Consider the following 23,777-nt stretch of genomic DNA (forward strand, 5'->3'; position numbering starts at 1 on the left):
TTTACAGCAGTTTCTTACTTTATCCGCATGCACAGTAGCTCAGCATGCACTTATGATACATGAGAGGTGAACAGAAACATTTCAAGGCAAACAAATATATATAAAACATATATATACATATATATATATATAATCAAACTGTTCAAGTTTGATTGGATATCAATATCCAATCAACTGTATAGCATACTCATGCAATTTTATCATGAAAGGAACATGCAGGTGTTGCATATACTGTATCAGTAATGCCTCTAAACTAATTTGACAGAATGAGTTACACAAAATCTGGAACATTCAAGCTCCCCTGTCTTATCGGTGCACTGGGGCTGCTTCCAGTAACATGTCTTTTTTTTTTCCTTTTTACAAGGTTGCACTTTACAGTCAAGACCAGAGAGCAGAAGTCCCAACACCCACATAAAAGATGTGATAACATTCTTTCAGTTCTGAATCAGGAAGCTGTTTTTCACCTCTTTCTTAATAAGTGTGTCTTACGGTATGAGTTTGTATTTACTTGCTTGTTTGAAGGTCCATGCAAGTATTTCCGTTCACCTTGTGCAATTTGAATTGGTCTCAGTTTCACAAGAATGATTCAGTAACAGGTCACGTTGCATTCAAACACCAGTCATGGCCATGTCATGTCTATGCCCCCCTGCACTCAGCAGAAACCAAAGCATAGTTCTACCTATAACCAAGCTGTATTTTATTTGTCACGCTCCAAGAAACCACATAGCTGTGGAGGGATTTTTATGCCAACCTGAGCTCAGTTTAGCTGAAGCCTGACATGGTACATTGCATTCAAATACACACAGAGGACATCATCAGGTTTTAAGACACCAAAAACCGTCTTAGTCCCAGAAGAACATCATTCAAATCCTTTAGTTAGCACATGCAAAGCAGTGCCAGACATAGGAGAGGTGAATGTGAATGACCTCATATCTTCTGCCATATATGACAAAAACTCAACACAAAGAGGATAATAACTAATATAGGGATTATTTATACCCTTGAGGAAAATCCTAATTGTCTTCTAAATTATATATATATATTTTTTACAAATTCAACTGTACGTCATTGTATTTCTTTATACAACAAATTAAAGGATAATGGGTTCTAATGTTTGTGGTCTTGGCCCATGAACTGAGAATAAAGACCACATAGAAAAAGTAGAAATAACTACAATTACATGCGGCAAGCAAGAGCAGAATTTCTGTTCTTGAAATGAATATGCAAGAAATCTTTGAAGTTGTGTGACAGTTTCATTCCGTCAGAGTATACATGTGGTGTGTGGCTTTTTTTTTTTTTGGGCATTCAAATGGTGGATTTCCTGTGCAGTCACTCTGCAATAGACTTTTACCATATAGGGATGCAGCTGAGAGGAGGGGTATTGAGCAAAGGGAAGAGAAAAGGAGAACTAACGAGACTCACTTCTCAAGTCTTGACTTGTTGACAGCTGATTCATTATAGTGGAGTGAACACAAGTGACTGCCAGAGATACTGATAAAGCCAAGTCTCCCTGTTTTTATTGGAGCGTGTGCGTATACACAGTCGTATATCAGTGAACCATGTGTGTTGCCTGGTTCTGTCTGTACCTGCTGGAAACACCAGAGAAGCGATACAAACAGAGGAAGAAAACTGAGGAGAAGGAGATAGAGCCTTGTCTAAACTGTACAACACTGATCACAGATACACTGAACACTAAACTCTCTCTCTCTCTCACACACACACACACACACACACACACACACACACACACACACACACACATTGAACAAACATGTTAGTGAGACTATGTAATGTCTAAGAGAAAATAACACTCTACCTCAGACAAATTGCAATTTGACTGAGTCTAAAATGACTGGCTGCTGATGTCAATATAAATATTGATAGGTGTCATTATATATTTAGATGACAGAGAAACCCATCCTCATGTTACTGTTACATCAGCGTTTACCATTCTCCTCTGACTGTGGCCGTATAGGCTCTGTTCTTAGTAACCCAGTTCATCTTTTGTAGCAAAGCATTGTAACAGCAGCAGGTGAGGTGTTGCACTGGTCATTCAGATACTTGGTAAAGTACTTTGTAATGTGAACCCAGTATCGAAAGTTCAATGAGGAAGTTCCTTCTTTCTCTCTCATTGAGCACATTTCTGCTATTTCCTCTAGTTCTCATTTTCTCACATCACCTGCTAATGTCAGTATAGTCTACATCTTGTTGTACAATGCACCTCTAATAATCTCTTCATAGTGAGCCATTTACCTAATCTAATCTAATTATTTTATCTCATAGTCCTCCACACTCCTGTGTCTCATATTGTGTATAAAGAAAAATGTGCAAACTTGTTTGATTCAGTTTGGGGTTGGGGGGTGTCAACTGACTAGAAGCCACAGCAGCTATGTGAAATGATGTAGCCTACAGTTATTTTATTTTTACTTCACTCTTTAACATGCAGATTCTCACACATAGGTTTTAAACTATTGTAATGGAACAACACATTTTTTATGCAAATGATGTGTTTTTAATCAAACCAAAATACAAATATATTGCAATATTATGCTAAATAACTATTAAAAATAAATAAATATTTATTTATTTATTTATTTTAGTTTTCAGTGTAATAGTATAGTTTGCACAGTTTTCAGTGTAAAACCTTATTTTGAATTCACCAACACATCACACACTGAACTTTGCACATCCTGCATCAGGTTACACTCTTTCAGAGAGTTGGAAGTGAGATGCTTCAGTGTCTGCAGCACTCATAGGATGTGTAGAGCTGGAGAGCTGGAGACTGAAAGCACAAGTACTATGTGCCTAAGCTGCAGCATGTTATCTAGATACATAGGCCTATTAGCACTGTTATCATACAAACAACAGAAAGAGGGCCAAGCTTTCAGCTCCATGAAAACTAACACACGGCTCAGTATATTGGATCTTGACTAGCAGTTACTTTTCAGGGAATTAAAAAAAAGTTGCGAGCTTCAAAAGGGACACGGTCCACCTCGTTCATTCATTGAGAGTTATGACCTAGTTTTTAACTCTGAGACGCTAACAGTCACTGCACTCGAGAAACTCTTGGTGGATTGTCTAGCTCTGTGTAGCAAACACTGATTCATCATGGTATCCTGTTTACACCAGTGGGCAAATGGCTGCACGTCACCTTCACACTCAGCAGTGCTGATGTGGGTGCATCCACTGTCTTGTAAGGCTTCATTACAATGCAACACACCCAGCTCAGTGCACTCACAAATCTCATGCCCTTAAAAGGAGTTTTTTCAACTGCCTGCTGTTTCTGCAAAGGGTCCTCGATCTCTCTCTGGTAGCTCCTGTGCACACTCTACTGGTGAAATGTGGGCTGTGACTGTATCACTTTATGACAGGCCTCCATGTGAGTTTATACATAGTTTTGTGTATATAATTTGTGTCCTTGCATTTAAAGTCAATAAAAGATACAATTAAAGAAGGAATTTGAACATAGCATACACATTATTCAGTCTGTTTTAATTTACTCATTTTCTGGAGAAAAGAAAAAGAACATTTCAGTGACTAAAAGATGAGTATTTTTTATTCATGCTCATGTATGCATAATATAGCTTAACATCATAATTTCATATTTTAAATCTTATTTCAACAGCACAGCCCAACTACTTTAATCATTCATCATTATGAGACTGGTCCATTGTAATCTGAACCCACATGAACATTTAATTTCTATATGTTTGATATATCTAACTTGCAGATGTCCTAAATTTGTATGGCTTTTCTAAAAGAGACATCTTCACTGCACCTTGAGGTGTGAGCTCCAAATTGCACAGAGGAATCTAGGGAAATGAGGAAGCAGACAAGTTAGTGAAGGAGCAGGTGTAGGAGAATATTTAACATCAACCCATTGTTAAAAATAATTAACCGTGGACAGAGTATTGGAAAAGAGTGACAAAATGAATACACAAGTAGAAGGGGTGTGGAGCAGCAGGAGGAAAACATCCCATAGGTCAAGTGTGTCCTTTATTCTAACAGGAAACATAAAGAGGAAACAACAACAAAGTTTACAAGACAAGATAAAAGATGTGCTTGTGTGGGGGGACAAGATGGAGGGGAGAAAATGGATGACAGGTTTGTGGAAGACCAAAGAACAGGACTGTAGTGGACGCTCAGACCAGAGAGAGGCAGTATCAGAGTTAATGGATGCAGGTGCCGTAAACCTCCGCAGAGGAAGACAAAGTACATACGTCATGAATGTCCAGCTCATTTCATTGGCTGCCTTCAGCGTCACGTGACAAAGACCCGGAAGTTTACATTGTGCTGTCAGGAGAAGCAGGATGGAGAGTTGAGCTGCTGTATTTTAACAGGTCAGCAACACACAGACACATTATTGTGAAACTGTCTGACTTTGAGAACATCGTGCATGACATACTTATTACAATCAAAGTGTTTAATTCACAGACATTTCCGGTAGGGAAACAATATGCTAGCTAGATAGTGCTAGCTAGCGTTAGCTGCCAATGAAGGTCTAATATGAGAAGATGCGTTTGTGCATCATTCATTGAAAACTGCTTGTTTTATTAGCTGTGACTAAAGGCCTCTAACAAAACACAGGAAGCAGCAACACACAGCATCGTACAACATTATTTGTCAGATCATCATCCAGGAATGAATAATTTTCACAGTAATTTGTGTCAACAGAGATGAGACAATTGCTGCATTAAAGGGAACTATCCCTTTAAATAGTTCAGGCACCATTTAAACTTAAGCATATGATAAAGTTGAGGGGGTCACAGGATGGTTAAGAAAGCAAAAGAGATTTGTTTAGACATTACACAAGGAATAACAGCCGTTAAGAACTAAACTACAGAGTCACATGCTAAAGATGATTGGGAGTCAGTGCCCTAGATAAACAATAGCAAATATAGCAGCTATGATATTGTTGCTGACATTTGATGGTCATCTTTTGTTTTTATACCATCACCACTGTCTATATACTATATTGCTGTGCAATATTCATTCTACATACTGATACACATATGTTGTCTAAAATAAATATGGCACAAGATGTGTAGTGTTTCAAGTCGCAGCATAGAAATATAATAACACTGAGTGTGTTCCATCCTTTTGTGTTGGACTGCAGAGCACCATGGGTAACACTGAGAGTGTGGTGGTGCAGAAGCGGCTGGCCCGCTTCCGCCCCGATGAGCGGCCTGTGGTGGAGGGGGTCTTCACCAGGCTCCAGGGGGCTGGGGGGCCCTCAGGAGGCCCCGAGAAAACACTACAAGGGAAGACTCTAACACTTGCTATGCTGCAGGTAGTGGTACCACTATGAATCAGTCTGTATCATTTGTACATTTTAAGTCTAGTATGGATTATCATGATTTGACATGATATATGAATAATTTATTGTTGATTTGGATTTTTACTGTGAGGAATAAACTTTCACACTGACGATGTTTTATATTCTTGTTCCACTGAGGAAGTGCTATTATAGTGTTCTAGTGAATCTCACCTGTTGTCTCTGCCAGTCCTCAATGGGCAGCCTGGCATCAGCTTCCATGATAAAGAGGATCTACCAGTGCATGTGCAGTATCGACTCTGCTGGACAGGCAGCACCTACAGCGTCTGCTGCCTCTGTGGGTCGGGAGCAGCTGATTATCTTTCTGGCAGACACCCTGCGAGGCACTGCAGAGGAACGGGCTCCTCTGGTCATGACCATGTCCCAGCACGGAGCAGCGGCTGCAACAGCTGTCTCATGTGAGCAGGTAGCAGAGGTGAGCAAAGTCAAACTTCAAAACAAATGTATATAGGAAACAATGTGTCAATACAGTATGTGCTGTGTTTCTGTTCTTTACTTTGTTTACTTCACACTCTACTGCCTCCATCCTACAGTACAGTATCTTACTTAGATCCCACTGTACTTTTTCCTTTTTTTCTTTTCTCTGCAGTTCCTGCAGGACCTAATCTCTGCTGTAGTTCAGATTCTGGTCCACAGAGGGCGCTTGCAGGGCTGGAAGCCGGAGAAAATGGGTGATGGCTCCCTCGGTGTCCAGCTCCTTGCAGAGCAAATGTGTTCTGAACTCAAACCCTCAGGTAATGAGGTGATTTGAAGGTTTTAGGACATGTCGACAGTGAGGAAATGTGATTGTTGACAATGTTTGACTTTTCAGATCAGGGAGGTTGTGATGTGTCCTGTCTGGAAGATTGGATCTTCAGAGTGTCCCAGGTGTCTTTGTACCTGGAGATGCTGGTAGCTGAAGGCCTGAGTGTGTCCCTGGGGGGCCGGCCGGCCCCCACCTTGCTGCCCCCCTGCAGAGAAACACCCTGGAAAGAGTTAAAGTGTCTTCTGGACCTTCCCACCCTGATGTTTCTGGCACCACAGGTCAGAATACTTGTGTGTTCACTGTTATGTGTGCGGAATATAACGGGGAAAAGATGGGAAAAAACAGACAAATGAAGAAGAGAAGCAGCAAAAAAGAAAAGAAAGGCAAAGGTTTACACGGCTCAGGTGCTGGTGTTAGTTTGACAGGTCACTCTTTGTTTCGTCACTAGTTATCTCTAGAACAGGAACTAACTGCACTGACAGCGTTGTGTCAGGAGCTAGAGACCCAGGAAATCAAGTGGCAAGAAGAGGAACATGTTCTCTGTCATATATTAGATGTTCAGCAGTAATATGATCAGTTCCACCCTGCTTGTTATCATATAGTTTTATTATAGTGTCAGTTTCACACACAGTTTCAATAGACACGTCTTTCTAAAGGCACAGTTTAAATGCTTTAAAGGTAAAATAAATTTCTTTTAAAGTAACATTTTAAAGGAACCATTTCTTCTGAGACCAGTTAATACCACTGCTGTTCTGTTGGCAGATGGGTCAAAGTCCTACGTGTGATCTGGAGTTGCCGTCCTCTAATGTAATAATCACATGCACTTAATGGACTTGATTAATGATTAAACTGTAATGTCAGTTTTCACTTTATATGGTTTGGGTGCAGCTGTTACGGCTTTGCTTTCATTTGTTATCTTCAGTTTTATTTGAATGTATTTATTTAAAACCAGCTGCTCCAAATAATCAACCGTAGGTCTGTATATATTTAAATTACTTATTACTTATTTGTTTTTCCTCAATATTTTTATTCATGAATTATACAAATGCACAACTATATTGTGCTGTAAAATGTTGGCTAGAATCCACACACTTGTTGTAATTATAGAGGATAGTTCATGTTAAGGAATAAATGATTGATATTTTAAAACAACCACAACTCATTCACACTCAGGACTGTGTTTGTGTACAGACCATCTTCCTCATTCCACTGTTAGTTTCCCTCCTGCTTGGCAGAAAAATGTACACCTTTATTATTTCAATGGGATTCAAGTGTTGGTGTTTGGTGGCTCCAAACCTCTGCCTAACATCAGCCTGAGTACAGTCCTAATCAGCCAGAACCCTTGTGAGCTGATGCTCAGCTTTTAAAATCTCAAAAGTTAAATATGTAATGTAACACTGTTCCTTTTTTTGCACACTATCATTGTACTGCTTACTTCCATCCTTCCCTAACTCTCCTCTTATCTCTCCAGTTGCCAGACAGCTGCAGTGCCCCCTGGAGGCTGGTGTTCTCCACACAGCTGCATGGGGAGAGCTTCACCAGGATGGTGTCTGGCCTGATGAAGCGTGGGCCCACTGTGCTGCTCATCAAAGATACAAAGGGACATGTTTTTGGGGGCTTTGCTTCTCACGGCTGGGAGGTCAGGCCTCAGTTCCAGGGTGAGAGACGTGACCTCTCCATCTGGTCCCACTGATCCTACAGCAGTTTCACACTGACTAGTCATTGTCTCAGCTGACTTCAACAGTTCCACAGAGAGCACAGCCATTTTAATCCACATGGTTCACTATTTCATATTAGTGCATAATAAAAACTGATTGATACAGGATGCTGACGAGACTTTGTTACCGAAAACACACAAAAATAAGCCCTTACTTTTGAGTGACATAAGCTCTTACCGACATTTAGTTTGTGCATACATTTATTTCTAGTGTTCTGCCCTTGATTTCACCTGTTATAACTGAGTGTTTTGAAATCTGATAGTCAGAAAAGATAAAAGGAGTTTAGATAACACTTATTCAGACAAGGTTCTGTGTAAAATGAAGACATTCAGTCTTTCTATTGCACCAGCTCTATCTGTAGCAACATGTGAATCATGGATATTACTGTACTACAATTAAGTCTAATCAGTTGTCAGAAACCGATCTTCAGCAGCATTATAGACACAGACCATTATAGAAACACAGAAGCTGCTGATTCTGTAATACTGAATAAAGAACAGAGAGGATTTCAACACGACACGAAAACAAAGCTCAACAGATGAGTGAAATGTGTTTGATAGATGATGGTGAATTGTTTTAAGTCCAGAGTGTAGTAGTAGAAACTGTACTATCATGTTAGTGTGGACCAGAACCCAGATCAAGACTAGCACTGATAAAATGACTCATTCAGGAAGTAATACCACTTGTTTGAATACTGTAGGCTGTCACTTGACTTTTCTCTCAGATCTTCTTAATTTGTATATTTGTGTATGTGTGTGCAGGTGACTCCAGATGCTTCCTGTTCACTGTGTTCCCCAGACTGAGAGTTTACACAGCAACAGGATACAACCAACACTTCATGTATCTCAACCAGAATCAGCAGACCATGCCCAACGGACTGGTGAGACCATAGTCTACCAGAGGAGTGCTTAAAGGGGCTGCAGTATAGAAGGTTTCTGATTTAGGGAACAAAGCCGTGTTATTAAAAACTGCCTAATTGTCACCTAGAGTCTCTGAGCTTTCCTGTTATGATGTAGCCTTAGAGGCAATGTGGCACTGTTTGGACACGTGACGATGCAATGTAAAAGCTTCAAAAATCAATTTTAGGATCAAATAACTAAAACTAATGGTAAACTAAACTAAACTAAACTAGTGGTCCACTGTATTGACCTCCCTGCACAGAGTTATCACCAGTTCCCTCAGCTCTATGGAGCTTTTTAGCATCTTTCAGCCTGTTGTTTTGACACTGATGAGCAGCCTGCAACTCTTCTTTATCTGTTGTAGCAGGCAGCTGTAATCCCCTGTATACCTGCTCAGCACTAAACATTTAGCATCTGAAATAGTCCCATTTTTATTGTGGTATGATTTCACAAAATGCTGGTGTCAGCTCAAAGACAAGGAAAAAGTAGAGTTGGTTTTATGCCTCTGCCACTTCAACTATTTTCAGTCAAGTCATAAAACAAATGAATCTTTGTGGTAACCGCTTTGTCTTCATACCTGACTGAAATCTTGATTTATGGCTAAAAAGTGTTATGTGCTGTTCTTTTAGCCTTGGTTCATGTTCTGTATGTAAAGAGGTTTCCTTGAAAAGGGATATTGCATTGACAAGGTCACAATCAATGATTTGTGATGTCGCTGTGACCTTGATTTTTGACCTTTTGCCACAAAAAAATCAGCATATTTAATCCTTGGGTCCAGGTGAACATCTGTACCAAATTTGTAGAGGTTTCCTCAAGGCATCACTGAGATATTGCGTCCACTGGAATAGGATAGATGGATAAACAACCCCCCTAAAAAGTGTGCCTCTGGCTTAGGCTGTTGCAGAGCGGAGACAAAAAACATAAAAACTAGGGCTGGGACTCGATTAAAAAAATTAATCGAATTAATTAGAGGCTTTGTAATTAATTAATCGCATTTTAATCGCATATAAATATTTGACCTGAGAACAGTGAGAAGCATTTTTTTTCACATGGATTTTAGTATACCATTGAATGACTGAATACATAAGCTTAAGCATTCAAGGTGGTACTTAACCAAGACCAATAGACTAGGGATGCAAATTATCGATTAATTCATTAATCGATATTTGATACATGGTCTTTCCTTCCAATACACTATGATGATTACTGTAGTATTTAACTAGGCTACTTAAATCACAGAAGCATAAACTGATTTGTTGAACTCAGCCTGATTTAAACATTAATAAAACTCAGTAACCAATCACACAGGCAGCTCCATGTTGTCCCTGTGTGATGTTCAGGGACAGGTCAGGACAGTCTGAAGACAGACAGCTCTGAGGGTGAAGTCCTATCATAATGAGATGAGATGCACCTGTGACAGTGACAGGTCATAGATATAGCGCTGCAGCTGAGCAATTAGCGCTAGCCTATATAGCGCATTTAGCGTGCGCCCGTGTCTGTGTATCTATGTGCAGGCAGAGATCAGAGATGGTGTTTTAAATAACCATGCTAGCGTTTCACCAGCTCTCATCTCTGCCAGTCAGCCTCTCAAACTGCCGCCTCTCTCGCGTGCGGGCGCACCGCACGTAGACACACGTGAGAAAAAAAAAAGAAAAAAAAAAAATATATATATATTTTTTAATAAGTGCAATTAAAATGCGTTAATTTTTTTAACGCGTTAATTTTTGTGTAATTAATTAATCGTAATTAATGCGTTAAAGTCCCGGCCCTAATAAAAACATGAGCTGTTAAATTCAATTCAATTCAATTCAATGACAGATCATTTTACTGGAATTACACATTTGTCTTTTTTTTTCTTTTCTCTGTATCTTTTGTTGTTGATGTTTTCTGGTCTTCATCAGGGGATGGGCGGTCAGCATGGCTACTTTGGCCTGTGGCTGGACAGTGACTTTGGCCGCGGTCATAGTCGTGCACGGCCCAAGTGCACTACTTACGGCAGTCCTCAGCTGTCCGGAGAGGAGGACTTCACCCTGGACTCAGTGGAAGTGTGGGCGGTCGGAAAACCTCCAGAACCAGAAGAGGTCAGAGGATTTTTTTTTTCTGTTTATTTATTCATTTGATATTAGATGCTGTAGTTGCAGAGCAGAAACGCAACAACAGCGCCTGACTACATGGAAGCAGGGGCAATGTTATCATGTCAAGCAAAATCTCTACAGTAAACATTCAACAGCCAACATTTCTCAGTTTATTATTCATTATAGTTATAAATTCAAGTTAAAAGTACTGCTTGACAACCCTCTGGTCGCCATTCTAGGGGTCACAAGTGTCCTCGATGGTGATTGCTAAAAAGCTGATTTTACGAGTGTGGAAAATGGACTTTGTGCCCACTTATAATTTATGGTTGGGAGAATTGTCAAATACTTTACATCTGGAGAGACTGAGATTCTACAATGAAGACAGAGGGGAAACGTTTAATAAAACATGGGACCCAGTACTGAATTACCTTAAAAATGTGAGCCCATAGACACTGGCTATTGTACAAAACCTCGCAGTGCAAACAAGAGTATGATGATGTATATGTCTACTGACCTATTTATTTTACTATTATTTATTTATTTTTCTGCTTTTATATTCTATCTATAGAACTCATTTTAAGACCATGAAATATCGTTGCGCTTGATGTGCTGTGTTCTCTTTTTCCCCTACTTATTTTTTCTCTTCATTTTATATGTATTTTCTTTTTCATTTTTCTCTTCATTGAAAATCAATAAACATATTTCAAAAAAAAAAAAGTACTGCTTGAGCATTGAGCTGGAAGTACAGCCAGTCGCCCACAGAGATGCATAATCAGCAGAATTACGGCAAACCATCCCCAACCATGCACGATAAATGGAGAACCTCATTTACATCCTTGCTTTTTTACATTTTACAGCTGTTTCCTTTAGAATGTGCAGTGAGTAAAACCCGGGCTATTTCTGTATGTGTCTTTGCTTTGTGGTTCAGGGCGAGGAGGGAGAAGGCAAGAAGAGTATCTTGGATGTAGATCCAGAAGTCCAGGCCATGATGGAGATGACAGGGAAGACTCTGCACAGTCAGGGCCTCAGGGAGCCAGAGGAAGACGAGGATCAGTGAGGGACAACAGACTCCCAGTTCACCTGGTATTAACACATGGTGGGATTTTATCACGTGGCATACAGTACACACACAAAGTGACATCACAGTTCTCTTTCCCTTCTTGGAATTCTCCGTAGATCCACAAGACACTAGATGGACGTCCTCCTCAGGTGTACATCATCCAGCTGTAAAAGTTGAGGAAGTCTGAAAAGGCTGCTTATAGGTCTGTAAAGTCTGATCTGACCCTGTCACACACAATTAGAGCAACATCCACCACTGTGCAGCCTTCAAGTGTGAAAAAACAAGCATGTCACGGGTGTGTTCACACTCCACTGCTACCCAGCAAGAAGCAGCCTCAGACCACGTATTAAAATGAAGAAAGTAGGCACAATAAAATGTTTAATTCCACCATTAATGATTATATTAATGCAATAGTACAGGGTACTATCAGATGTTACGGGGGGGGGGGTCCTCTTGAATTCACTTTAAGAAAAGTATAACTGTGAATTATTGTGTGATAGATTATTTAATTGCTACACAATTTAAATTCCTTCATGTTTCCGAGACATAATAGCTGAGCTGTTAGCCACTCTGTTTCTGATTGATTCACCTTCTGAACCATTGGTTGATGGCGGTTAATGACAAGACCCTAGGGTGGTGAACATCTTTATATTTAGACATATGACATATTTAGAGAATTTATAAAAACACGATGACTCAGTGACTGTTCTTTCAATACTAAGGATGATAAGTTACTTGACAACTGTGAATAAACTGCTTACGGTACATAAATGGACACAAGAGACAACCACTTCCTCCGATGAGCTATTTTTTTTTACAAACTGGACGCATTGGTTATTATTTTTATTTATTTTTGCTTCTTGCTCAGAGTCAATGACATGTCCACCCACATCATGAGCTAGACATCAAATGAGAAGTTAGACTGAGCAACACATAAAAGCTCTCCTTTCATGAGAAAATGTGACAGGAGCAAAATGTATATCAGATAAAAGTAAGTACAGGAAAACCTATGTATATAATATATATAGTATATATATATATATATATATATATATATATATATATATATATATATAGTGTATATATATATATATACTGTGTGTGTGTGTGTGTGTGTGTGTGTTTGTTTGTCTGCGGTTGTGCATTTGTGCAGTGTTGCCCTGTAAAGTTGATTTTATTAAAGTAAGAGTGCGCCTGGAGGGTGTGCCTACTTTCACTTGTGTTTTTTCCCTTAAATGAAGTGTAGCAGTTCGCTCAGGGGGGTTTGTCTTGGTTGGATCGAGGCTGACTTTGCCAGAAAGCCTGTAAACTGTTGCCATAAACATAAATGATAAGATCCTGGCCTCAGCGTCGCTAATTGTACTAATACAAACACCTGCTCAGAGGCTGAAAGGTAACTCTGTATTCACCCTGCTCCTCCTCTTCTGTTCTGCTATCATGCAAATTACTGAGGCAAGTTACACATGCAAATCTGTTATATAATCTTACAGCAATCCACACAGTGCCATGATGGACATGGTTCCATAAAGAATGTTTATACTCATCTTTTTATTTGTGTATGGAAATGATTTTATTCTTTTAGTGGCAGAGCTGTGACGGCACTCTGAACCTCAGGATCACCTACTTGTATACACTTTTACTTGTGTATATTGTACAGATGGTCAACCTCTGTCCCTTAATATATGAGTCAGTGAGTTTAACCTTACTTTATCATGTCAGGGACCAAGGTCTTTAGAGGCCGCTTGTTTACAGGCCACTGACAAGCAGACGAGAAGCCAAGAAATGCTGTCAACAGGAAAACAGCGGAAGACCAATAAACATACATACAGTAATGCATACATAGTGCAGTGTATTCAAAAAAAGTATTTATTATATAAATATATTTCAATAAATCTAGCAACAGACCTCAACCCTTTGTTTACTTCATTTCGTGCTGTCTCTGCCTTTTTACAATAGAGACCCCTTGTTATCAGGTCCTCATTTCCTAAAAATCCCGGTGTGATTCAGTTGAATTCAGGGATACCAAATTTGTTGTGTCATTTGAATAATTTTAAGGGTCCTGAAGATGTAAATTCATGCAATAATTTACGAGACAAAGGCAAAGGAATCAGGAAAAAAATGGATTTCTCTTCTACGGTTACACATTTAAAAGTATTTCCTTAAACAACATTTAAGAGGTTTGATATTTGATACTGAACAACTTAACTTTCTGTAAGTACTGTGACTAAGTAAATTTTAACTACTAAAGTAGATAACGTTCCCATTAGTTCCTTGAGCACTCAGTGTTCACTGTGTATCACACGGAGATTCTGTATTTTTTACTCCGACATGACAGCTGTCTTTTTACTCAGCAGAGTGAGCGTTACTAGTAAAAATATTTCAGTGTGAATATTCCCTTCACAGTGATAACTTAACTCTTTTCTTTCTTCTGTGACAATTTCCAGAGAATTAATTGATTCTGGACCAATTTAATGGACACACAGTAGTCAAACACTGGCCCATGGATCTAGTCTGGTGTCCTCAGCATCACAGACAGAGGACTGTGGACATGTTTGCTCACACAGTTGAAGGCTGTAAAGCCCGGCCCTATACACTTTATTTTGAAAATTTTTTTAAAAAAAGATACCATAAGTTTTCATCCTGACAGGTCAAAGTGGCAGCTCTTATACCCTTTCCGTCCAATGTCACTTGCATAGTGTAGTTTGCATAGATACCGTCCTTGCTTCCGGCCTTTTTTTTTTTTTTTTTTTTTTTTTAAACTTGAGGGCTATGCCTATAATGCAAGTTAACTTTTACTTCCTTGTACACACAGATAGAGGAACTGACCGTTTTGCGGCTGGCCTTTTTGTCAACACTCTACATCCTCTCCGGCTTCATTTCAAAACTCTCAAACCATGATTATATAGAAAACAAGCCGCAACTTTTTGGAGCTGATTGAGAATCGAACTCACTTGCAAGGTAAGGTCGGTTATTTCATGATAAAAAGCAGTTTTTTGGACGTGTTTAACAGTCTGTCTTGTCAGGGTGAGGTAAAAAGCGAGGAGGGGTTCGCCTAAGCCTTTTACGGGCAGCAGCAGCAGCAGCAGCAGCAGTAGCGGATCTTCTGAGACCGGACTGATGCACCGGTCCATGCTTCCACCGGCGGCAGGCGGAGAGCTGCCGGTGTTCTTCCACCTGCTGCCTCCGCTCAGCCGCCTCACTGATGCCTTTCCTCCGGAGTAAACATCTGAAGGCTTTAGACTTGCAATGGAACAAGTTTTAATCAGAATAAGCAGTGCAGTCCGGTGAAGTGTGGTGACACATGGGTGTAGTTTGGCGCAGTAGAGCGCGCGGAAACCATCCGTTCCGGCCTGGTCCATATAGGGTCTATTATTTTTTTGCTGAGTTTATGACAAAGCGTCACAGACATCTACCACGCGCTCGGCGTATTGACACATCTGAGCCAACATATTACTGTATGTCCTCCTGGGTCCTGGGCTAGGGTCTGGACTATGTTAGGTACTTCCACATCTGGGCAGATTCCGGCTGTTATCTGCAGGTATTTGCTGGTGAGAGCCGGAAGCTTTTCAGAATTGGGCCACATGTAGAAGTAGAGTCCTGCAGCAGATCGCAGACATGCTGTATGTGAGCCAGTTTTGGGCCAAAAGAAAATAGTATCTGACTCCTGTGAAAACCTTAGTGAATGTTTTAAAGTGAAGTTTTTTGTTCCAAGTGTTTTACAGTCACCATTGTTCTGAGTGTCAGGCTTTTACTGATACAATCTACAGTGATATGTTGCTGACTAACGGACTCCTCCTCCTCTTTAAATGTCAGCAGTATTCCTATATGTTTCCATGTCATTAACAAACAATGTTACATTAAAGGTCAGATCATTAAGTAAAAACTGAGGTGGAGCTGCTCATCCCATTGACTGAATTCAACAGTAAGTGGGACCAGTCAAGAGTCAGTTTACTGACTAATATGGTTTATAGAGCCTACACATCTGTTGACTGTTAACACGTCTCAAAGTGGGTAGGAATTATTAACTCTCATGGCTCAGTGTGTTCTTATTTTAACTGTAGATATACACAATTGCAGATCATTTCTACTTGTGTCATCATAACTTTTATTGAAATGAGCTTGATGTGGGTTAGTGTGCAGTGAGGTGTTTGGTTGATCTGGAGGAATATGATGTGCACGTGAGTCTGTTAAAGACATTGATCAGTTTCACATCCAACAGAAACACATTAAACTAATTTTAATGAACAAATATAATGTGACATTGCTTTCCATATTATGAGTTTGAGTCCAATATTCAGTTTTCTTTTAGCTACAATTTGATCTTAACCAATATCTGAGAAATAGTATAGCCTATGGCTCATCTTCATTTTCTTCACCTGCCGCCAAAACATTGTTGATTAGAGCACAAAATAAATGTTTTGTAACAACAAACAAATTACCAAAAACAGCTTATCTATTATATATGCAGTTAATTTTCTCTTTGTTTGAGGGCAGTGCTATTTTTTCAGTCATATTCAATGTTTACATTAACTGAATTCCCTAAAGTAATGATTAATCTAGCTTTGTGATTGATTCTGATTACAGTATGTTTGTAAAGCACTAGTTACAGCTAGGCCTGCCACAAATTATTACATTATTGCCTGAACGTAATTATTTTTGCTTATGTTAAAATCGTTTCCATACATCTGTAAAAAAGTAGCTAGCCGAAACTAACAGAAATGTCATGTTTCCATCACTATTTCTTCGTCATTTTCACCGTTTGAGACTTGAATGGTGCTCTTTTAATGACATTATCACCTTGCGCCCACTTCTTCTGCTGTGGTTTAATGGCACACGAATGGAGCGCCACAAACTGTTTATCTCAAGACGCATAATTTATAATATTCGATGTCTGCATTTCAATGAGCATCTATCACAGATTAGGTTGCACAGCCTAAAGGCAAACAGAAATGCAGTTTGTATACATGTTTCAATGTTTAATGCCAATAAATGTCTCTTCTTATTCATAAGGTATATATGTATCATTAAACTATAGGTTTATATAGCCTACTATTTGGCAGAAAATGATCAGAAAAAGACAATTAAAATGTTAATCAAGTTTTTCTGTATGGCAATTAATCATCAACTAAAATTTCATCATTGTGATAGCCCTGCAGTAGTTACAGCTGTTTTGATTTGTGAATATTGGTAACACACATGGATATCTGAAACATGTGTTAAATGCAAAACTTACTGTCATCTTTAATCGCAAACCTCAAAACTCACTGTCTGTAACCTTCTGGCCTTTTCACTTGACCCATTGCAATTGTTCAGCCTCTGTCACCTTACTTTTCTAATAGTGCTGTTTGACCTGGTGCCATTTATCACCAGTACCGCTTAAAACAACAACAAAAACATCCATGAAACCCGATCTCATTTAGTTGAACCAGAGAGTTTGTAGGTGTATGTATTTGTGTGTAGACAAATGCTTGTTGTATTTGGGTCAGTGTTACAGGGTGTAACCAAGGACTGCCACAAAAACAGGGCAAACACTATCATTCTGCATGGCATATAATTACATCCTGGTTTGTCCAACAGCAAACACCGATTTTCCTGAAGCGGGGGTGTTTGTGCACCAATGGCATGAGCATACATGGATGTATTGACACAGTATCTGTATTATGCATTGGCGCTGCAGCAGTATGAGGAAATTAGTTAGTCTAAATAAAGCTGCAGTAACAGGGACATTCCCCTCGAAGGGTTAAAGGTTGCAGCAGGGAAAGCAGGGGAATGGTTATGTAAGACTTCTTTTAATCATCAACTTCAGTTGAGAGCACTGAACAACATTTTATTGCTTTTATACTGTATGTCAGGTTTTTTGGTACGTTAGTGTCTATGAAAGTAGTAGTAGTAGTCATATTTCTTATTCATCTGGGTCATCGATCAGCTATAACATTAAAACAGCTGTCTGTTTTTTGTTGTTGTGGCAGACAGGTGTTTATCATGGCCTGTTTTCAGAGTTCATTCTGAATCATCAGTAATGTAATGTGTAATTGAAATTATTTTCTACGGCTCCATAACTTGGCTCAGTCAAAACAAAAGTGTGCATTGTGCATTTCTAAATTTATATTCTCACACCTATTTTTTATGTTGTTATTATTCTTAAATTCTAAAATTACTCTAGAATTTGAAATATCTTGTCCTCTTCTTCGCTCTAAACTCAATACCCCACAACTAAGAGAAAGCAGAGCCTCTAAGGTTTTTTTTTTTTTTACCACAAGATTATATATACAGTATAAATAAAAATTTTTGTGGCCTTCCACATATCTGAGCCATGACACCTCTGAGCTCCTCAGCAGCTCCTCGTTGTCAGCTATGTGTGTCCTTTAGGGATACAGAAAAAGTGAATGGGTCTGAAGACTTCTGAATCCACTGTAGATATAGAACACGATTGATCGATATTGATGCAGCAGAGATATCCACACTTTCACTTTCTAGTGAAGTTAATAGTGAGTTAATCTCTAAAATCGCAAGATAATAAATTTCCCATTATACAACCGTTAAGAGCTTCCCGTGTGATAAGCAGCCATACAGTAGTTACATCATCAGGGTCATTTTCTCAGGCTCCTCCAGGACCACAGAAGACATTCAACAGCTGTTTCCTCAGGATGAGGAGGATTAAACTGATATTCATGTCTAAAATCAGCGCATTGCTGTGGAGCGCTTACTTTTGAAAACAAATCAAAACCTCTGACGTCTCAAACCTTTGGAAAGATGTGAGGAATAAAATCCCCCAAACACTAACACAATGAGTTACAAGGAATTGAGTTGGCTTCATGAAAGTTGGTAGTTAGTCGTCATCAGTGCTTGTGGAGTGTTGTTTTTTTTACACTGGCAGCAGCTGTGTGTGAGCCGTGGATGAATGTTTGTGTCTCTGTCTCCCATCCGGTCTGGGCTCCAGAGATGGCTCGTTCTGGGCAGCAGGGCGAGATGACGGAGTACAGGAAGATCCTGATCAAACGGGACCTGGAGATGGGCGTGGTCATGACGGTGTTTCGACAGAAGTTGGAGCGGCTCACCGTACAGGTCATCATGGAGACCCGGCAGGTGGCATGGACACGCACTGCAGACAAGACTGATGGTGTCTGTAAGTATATAATGGAAACTCATCATCATCATCACCTCTATGTAGGGTTGAGAATATCGTTTTGCCCTTAAATTCTGGGCTGGTAAAGTATCGTATAGTTAGATTAAACTTTATATGCATGATAAACACACTTTTTCTTTCACCATTGCTCTGTTGATGAATGTTGCTGACTGACTAAGTGACTTTACCTCTGGTTAGCTGAATGCCTCCAACTGAGTTACTGTCTCTGAGAGGTTACTTTAAATTGGCGTTGCAGTTTATTTCACCTGTGCACTGTGAGCACATTGCTCTCCAGGTTCACTGCTCTTTGACATCGCATTTTACCCATGCTATAGACAGATGAAATCACACAGATTAAACCATGGCTGCTGGTGATGACAGCAAGTTTGGTGGATCAGGGGTAGTTGGGTGAAGACACAGCAAGCATAACGAGTCATACTTAGATATAAACAATAGAGGATTTATGATATGACATGTACCTGTAATAGAAAACTTGTGATAGAAGGTGCTCTCAAGTGGTTTCTCATGGTTCACAAGATGTTTTAATGAGGCACAATGGAAGTAGACAGCCCTGTATGTTTGCAAGAAATGACCACAAGACACTTAAAAGAAAAAGAAAGTCTCAGGTCACTGTGTGTGCAACTTGAGTTCAAGTCACAAACTCCAGTCTCCATGTCTGACACAGTATTGATAGCAAAACTTAATTATACGTTCAATATGGAAACACTGTCCTCTGTCATAAGAACCAAAAAAGAATGAGATTTTCACTGGCCACAAGAGAATCCATGGTTTTAACAGCTACAGTCCTTTAAAACTACTGAGGCTCAGAGAGAGCTAGTATATGTTGGAGCTTTGACAAATGTTGGTGATGGTCTCCACTGTCAGGTTTCTCCACACTATGTTCATCCTTGCTATTTTCTTCTTCATCTTATCATTAATGCTGCTGGCCACTGCCCAGCTTCTTCTGTGACAGCGAGGAGAGAAAGCTGCTCTTGTCATTTCCTTCCCCACATGTTCTCAGCTAGAAACAAATGTGATTCTTAACTCAGCTTTTCATTCTGAAGGCGATCAGAGCCGGAGGCATCATGTCTTCAGGTCCGTCCCATTCTCATCAACAAGATGTCTCAGCAATGCCTCAAAAAAACTCTTTCAAATTTGGATAATGCAGTCGCCATAGTATTTATATTGTTATTTATTCTGATGCGTTTTTATGTCACTATATGTTTCCTGTGTTTTATGTTTTTACTTTCATGTGATCCTATGAGCTGCAACACAAATTGCCCTTTGTGACATGACATAAATTGAACCTGAACCTGAACCTGAGCCATTCCAGTTTCAATAAGATTTCAATGCATTGTTTAGCCCTAGTCCAGTCCACGTACACATTTCTTTTGTTCTTCAGCACATACGTGGCCACAAAAGCTGCGTTTCCTTTAAACCTAGTTCAGGCCATAGAGGGGACCATGCAAGTGATGATGGGGAGATATCAAAATAGGGTGGCTGGCAAAAACAGATGGTAAAACACATTTGATAAAAATGTAGAAAGTGGTAGAGGCCTGGAGCTTGTTGTGGACTAATGAAACAGAAATCAACCTCTATAAAAAAGATGCAGCATTGATAATGGCACAGTGGTTTAAAGTGGCTGTATCTCACATGTGTCTGATGTGTCTGTCTCTATTAATCTATATTTATATATTTCCTGTGTGTGTTGAAATATCTCGACTGGCTATGATCACTGCAAGTGATCAGAGAGCAGAAGAGCTGTTGTGTGAAACTGAAAGAGAAAACATGTTACATCTACATAGCATCACTTGTGTTTTGTTATTTCGAGCACAGATGATGCGTCGGTTTTGAAACTAATAACCACAATGAGTGTGTGTTGTGTGTTTTAGTGGACCTGTTTGAGATCAGAGAGATACGTCCTGGAAGGAACTCTAAGGATTTTGAGCGTTTCAAAGACGGCAAAGACAAACACGATGAGAGCACCTGCTTCACCATCTTCTACGGCTCACAGTTTGTCCTCAACACCCTCAGTCTGGGAGGTGAGTGCTTTACTGAAGTTTTATTTGATATCTCTGTGCGTCTCTGTAGGCCTTTGGACATAGTTGATGTTTTGAGGATTAATAATTGTTGCGAACTTGCGAATGAAAAGTCTAGGTAGGCTTATTTTCAGTGTTTATTCATTTATTTTTGCTTTACAAACTTGATTGTGTTGTAGAATTAATTTATAAAATGTGCAATTGAAAATGCATTTGAAAATGTATACTTATTTATTATGAATCAAAACTTAGTAATTAATTTAGAACAGTCTTCCAATCTATCTATTTAAAGCAGAAGTAAGCGGAATGTTTGTGTTAAAATAAATTAAATAGTTATATCTTCCGACAGCAATCACTTATATAGAGTGTTTGGTCTGAAACACGGGTCTGTCAGTCACTCTGCTCTGCTGTAAGCCGAGGAGAAAACTTTCCTTGTATCCTACAACCTTTATCCAATGAGGAGAGAGAACGGCATAAAGGGGCGGTCCTCTCTGTGTGTGCAGCCAAGGGATGCGCGTGAATGTGGTGACGTAGGGACGAGGGCGGGGACTACTAACTCCATCGGAAGTTAGCCAAAATGACCGGATCGCTTACTTCTGCTTTAATCATCCCCCCAACCCACAGATTTCAGCAAACTGGCCCAACAATAAAACATTCCTGCTCTAGTTAAGTTACAGCTGCTTGTTGTAGATAATGTCCCACCAAAAGCCAAACCATGGAGTTGACTGAACTCTCTGTGGTAAACTGTGGTGAGAAATAAATCAGGACAAGGAAGCAAAACTGTATCTAAAGCTCGGAGGGTTCCCAGGAGCACAGGAGACTCTAGTTAGTGTTGTGGCTGTATGGCTGTATGCTCAACTGAGTAACACTGGTGACCATGAGCCCAGCAACAGTTTGTAAAACAACTTATTAAGAAGAGATGAAATGTAGCAAATTTGTGTCGATCAATGGGAAATCGATCAAAGACACCATACTCTCTCTGTCTGTCTGTGTGAACTGTGTGAGTCAGTACAAGGTTGTGGTCTAGCTTAGCATACAGACTGGAAGCTAGGAAAAATACTTGTCTTGTTTCCATCCAGTGTTCAGAAATACACCCACCACCTGCTCACAACAGCTTCTGGATGTAGTTTCTCACATGGTACCAGATCTGGCAACCTCACTTGTGGTGACATGACTCCTCTAAGCTGCACACTGAAAGTGCCTCCACCTGTTGTCACATGACCTCCTACTACTACAATGACTAATTGTGGTTTTCAAATTCATGTTTGGTTACATGCTCAACAAACAAAATGCATTGTGTTGAGTTGATTTGCATATTTTTACTCTATTGGCAGACCAGGCTAGCTGAGCTCCTTGTCTTTGTGCTAAGCTAGGCTCACCAACATATTAAACATACAGTAGATTATTAGATATAGATATAGTAGCTCATGTTCACATTTTTTGATTAGGCACCTGTTGCACTTATTATCCCACAATGATAAAAGTCTGTTTAATATTATGTTAATCTTTCTGTTCGACTCATTTCCAGCTGATTCTGCGGATGAGGCTCAGAAATGGTTGATAGGACTGGAACTGCTGAGGGAAGAGACAGTGGTAGCTCCGACCCCGGTTCTTATAGAGAGGTACACACACACACACACACACACACACACACACACACAGGTATCGTATCGGGGATTAAGATTCATTGTTGTTGTTGGTTCCACAGCTGGCTGAGGAAGCAGATGTATTCTGTCAATCAGACCAAAACAAACAGGTAACGTACATATAGATGATCTGTGCATTAAAAGGTGTTTTTCTTCCATATGTTTTACATACAATAACGCCTAAAGTTCATGTATTTGACAATCAATAATAACAGACTGCACTCACATGGTGTCTCTGTGTCTTCCCACAGCATCTCCATGAAGGAGCTGAAGGCTTTGCTTCCTTTGCTCAACTACAAAGCTCCCGGCTCTCGTGTTCTCAAAGACAAATTCCAGGTTCTCTTCATCTTTTTGTGCCATGTTCTCCTCATTGTTGACATTGAATGAAATGCTTTAGAAAGAGGGCTAACTTAGACATAGACCGCCAGTGACTAACTATTGGTCTACTGTATATACAATACAAACTGTATCTGTATATCATATCCAGAAATAAACTAATTTGACAAAATCATTTTTGGAAATAAATTATAGTCTAACTCACTCTCACTCTGCGTTTATTTACTTATTTTTCACAGGAAGTTGGAGGGAAGAAAGATCGTCTGGACTTTGAGCAGTTTCATAAATTGTACAACCTCATAATGTTTGAACAGAATGAAGTGAGTCTAAAATCGATCACTGCAAATATAAATCATATAAATTACTGTGCATATGTTCTTCTAGCATTTTTATTCATTTTATTTTTTAAACTCAGATCCTTGATGAGTTCAAAAAGGAATCATGTGCTTTTATTCTGGGGTAAGCACTAGTTTTTCCTCATCTTAACTAAACACTTGAATCACATGATGTGAATGAGAGGCAGGCTGTAAAGACTGTGTGTTTGACTGTGTGTTTGCTCCTGTCCATTACACAGTAACACAGATAAACCAGATGCCTCAGCAGTTCTTCTCCACGACTTCCAGCGGTTCCTCATCTACCAGCAAAAGGTGAAATGAGCTTCAGTGAATGATTAGTCAACCTGACACCAGAGCTGTTGTTTAACTTTGCATGTCCAACTTTTTGCATATCTGACTCATTTTTTATTTGCGCCCGTTAGATACAGTAACTACTTTCCCAGTAATTTGTTTGGTAACAAGT

General features: G+C 39.6%; 2 protein-coding genes across 2 annotated transcripts in view; both read left to right on the top strand.

Moving 5' to 3' along the window:
* The first annotated feature begins 4,245 nt into the window (after positions 1–4,245).
* meak7 (MTOR associated protein, eak-7 homolog) lies at positions 4,246–12,859 on the top strand. The gene is made up of 9 exons (XM_085778325.1): positions 4,246–4,340; positions 5,117–5,290; positions 5,505–5,750; positions 5,925–6,069; positions 6,147–6,358; positions 7,552–7,738; positions 8,560–8,678; positions 10,599–10,778; positions 11,701–12,859. The coding sequence occupies exons 2-9, from the start codon at positions 5,123–5,125 to the stop codon at positions 11,827–11,829; spliced, it is 1,386 nt and encodes a 461-aa protein (XP_085634451.1). The 5' UTR covers positions 4,246–4,340; positions 5,117–5,122; the 3' UTR covers positions 11,830–12,859.
* A 1,775-nt stretch (positions 12,860–14,634) lies between these two features.
* plcg2 (phospholipase C, gamma 2) overlaps positions 14,635–23,777 on the top strand; it is a 31,156-nt gene continuing 22,013 nt past the window's right edge. Inside the window, exons 1-9 of the mRNA XM_085778326.1 lie at positions 14,635–14,790; positions 18,773–18,958; positions 20,851–21,000; positions 22,526–22,619; positions 22,706–22,753; positions 22,895–22,979; positions 23,219–23,299; positions 23,395–23,438; positions 23,554–23,626. Coding sequence (XP_085634452.1) covers positions 18,775–18,958; positions 20,851–21,000; positions 22,526–22,619; positions 22,706–22,753; positions 22,895–22,979; positions 23,219–23,299; positions 23,395–23,438; positions 23,554–23,626 — 759 coding nt within the window. The 5' untranslated portion in view covers positions 14,635–14,790; positions 18,773–18,774. The remainder of the gene's footprint in view (positions 14,791–18,772; positions 18,959–20,850; positions 21,001–22,525; positions 22,620–22,705; positions 22,754–22,894; positions 22,980–23,218; positions 23,300–23,394; positions 23,439–23,553; positions 23,627–23,777) is intronic.

Source organism: Trachurus japonicus, chromosome 6 (genome assembly GCF_045865225.1).
Source record: "Trachurus japonicus isolate A0001 chromosome 6, Traja_1.0".
NCBI classification, from domain to species: Eukaryota; Metazoa; Chordata; class Actinopteri; order Carangiformes; family Carangidae; genus Trachurus; species Trachurus japonicus.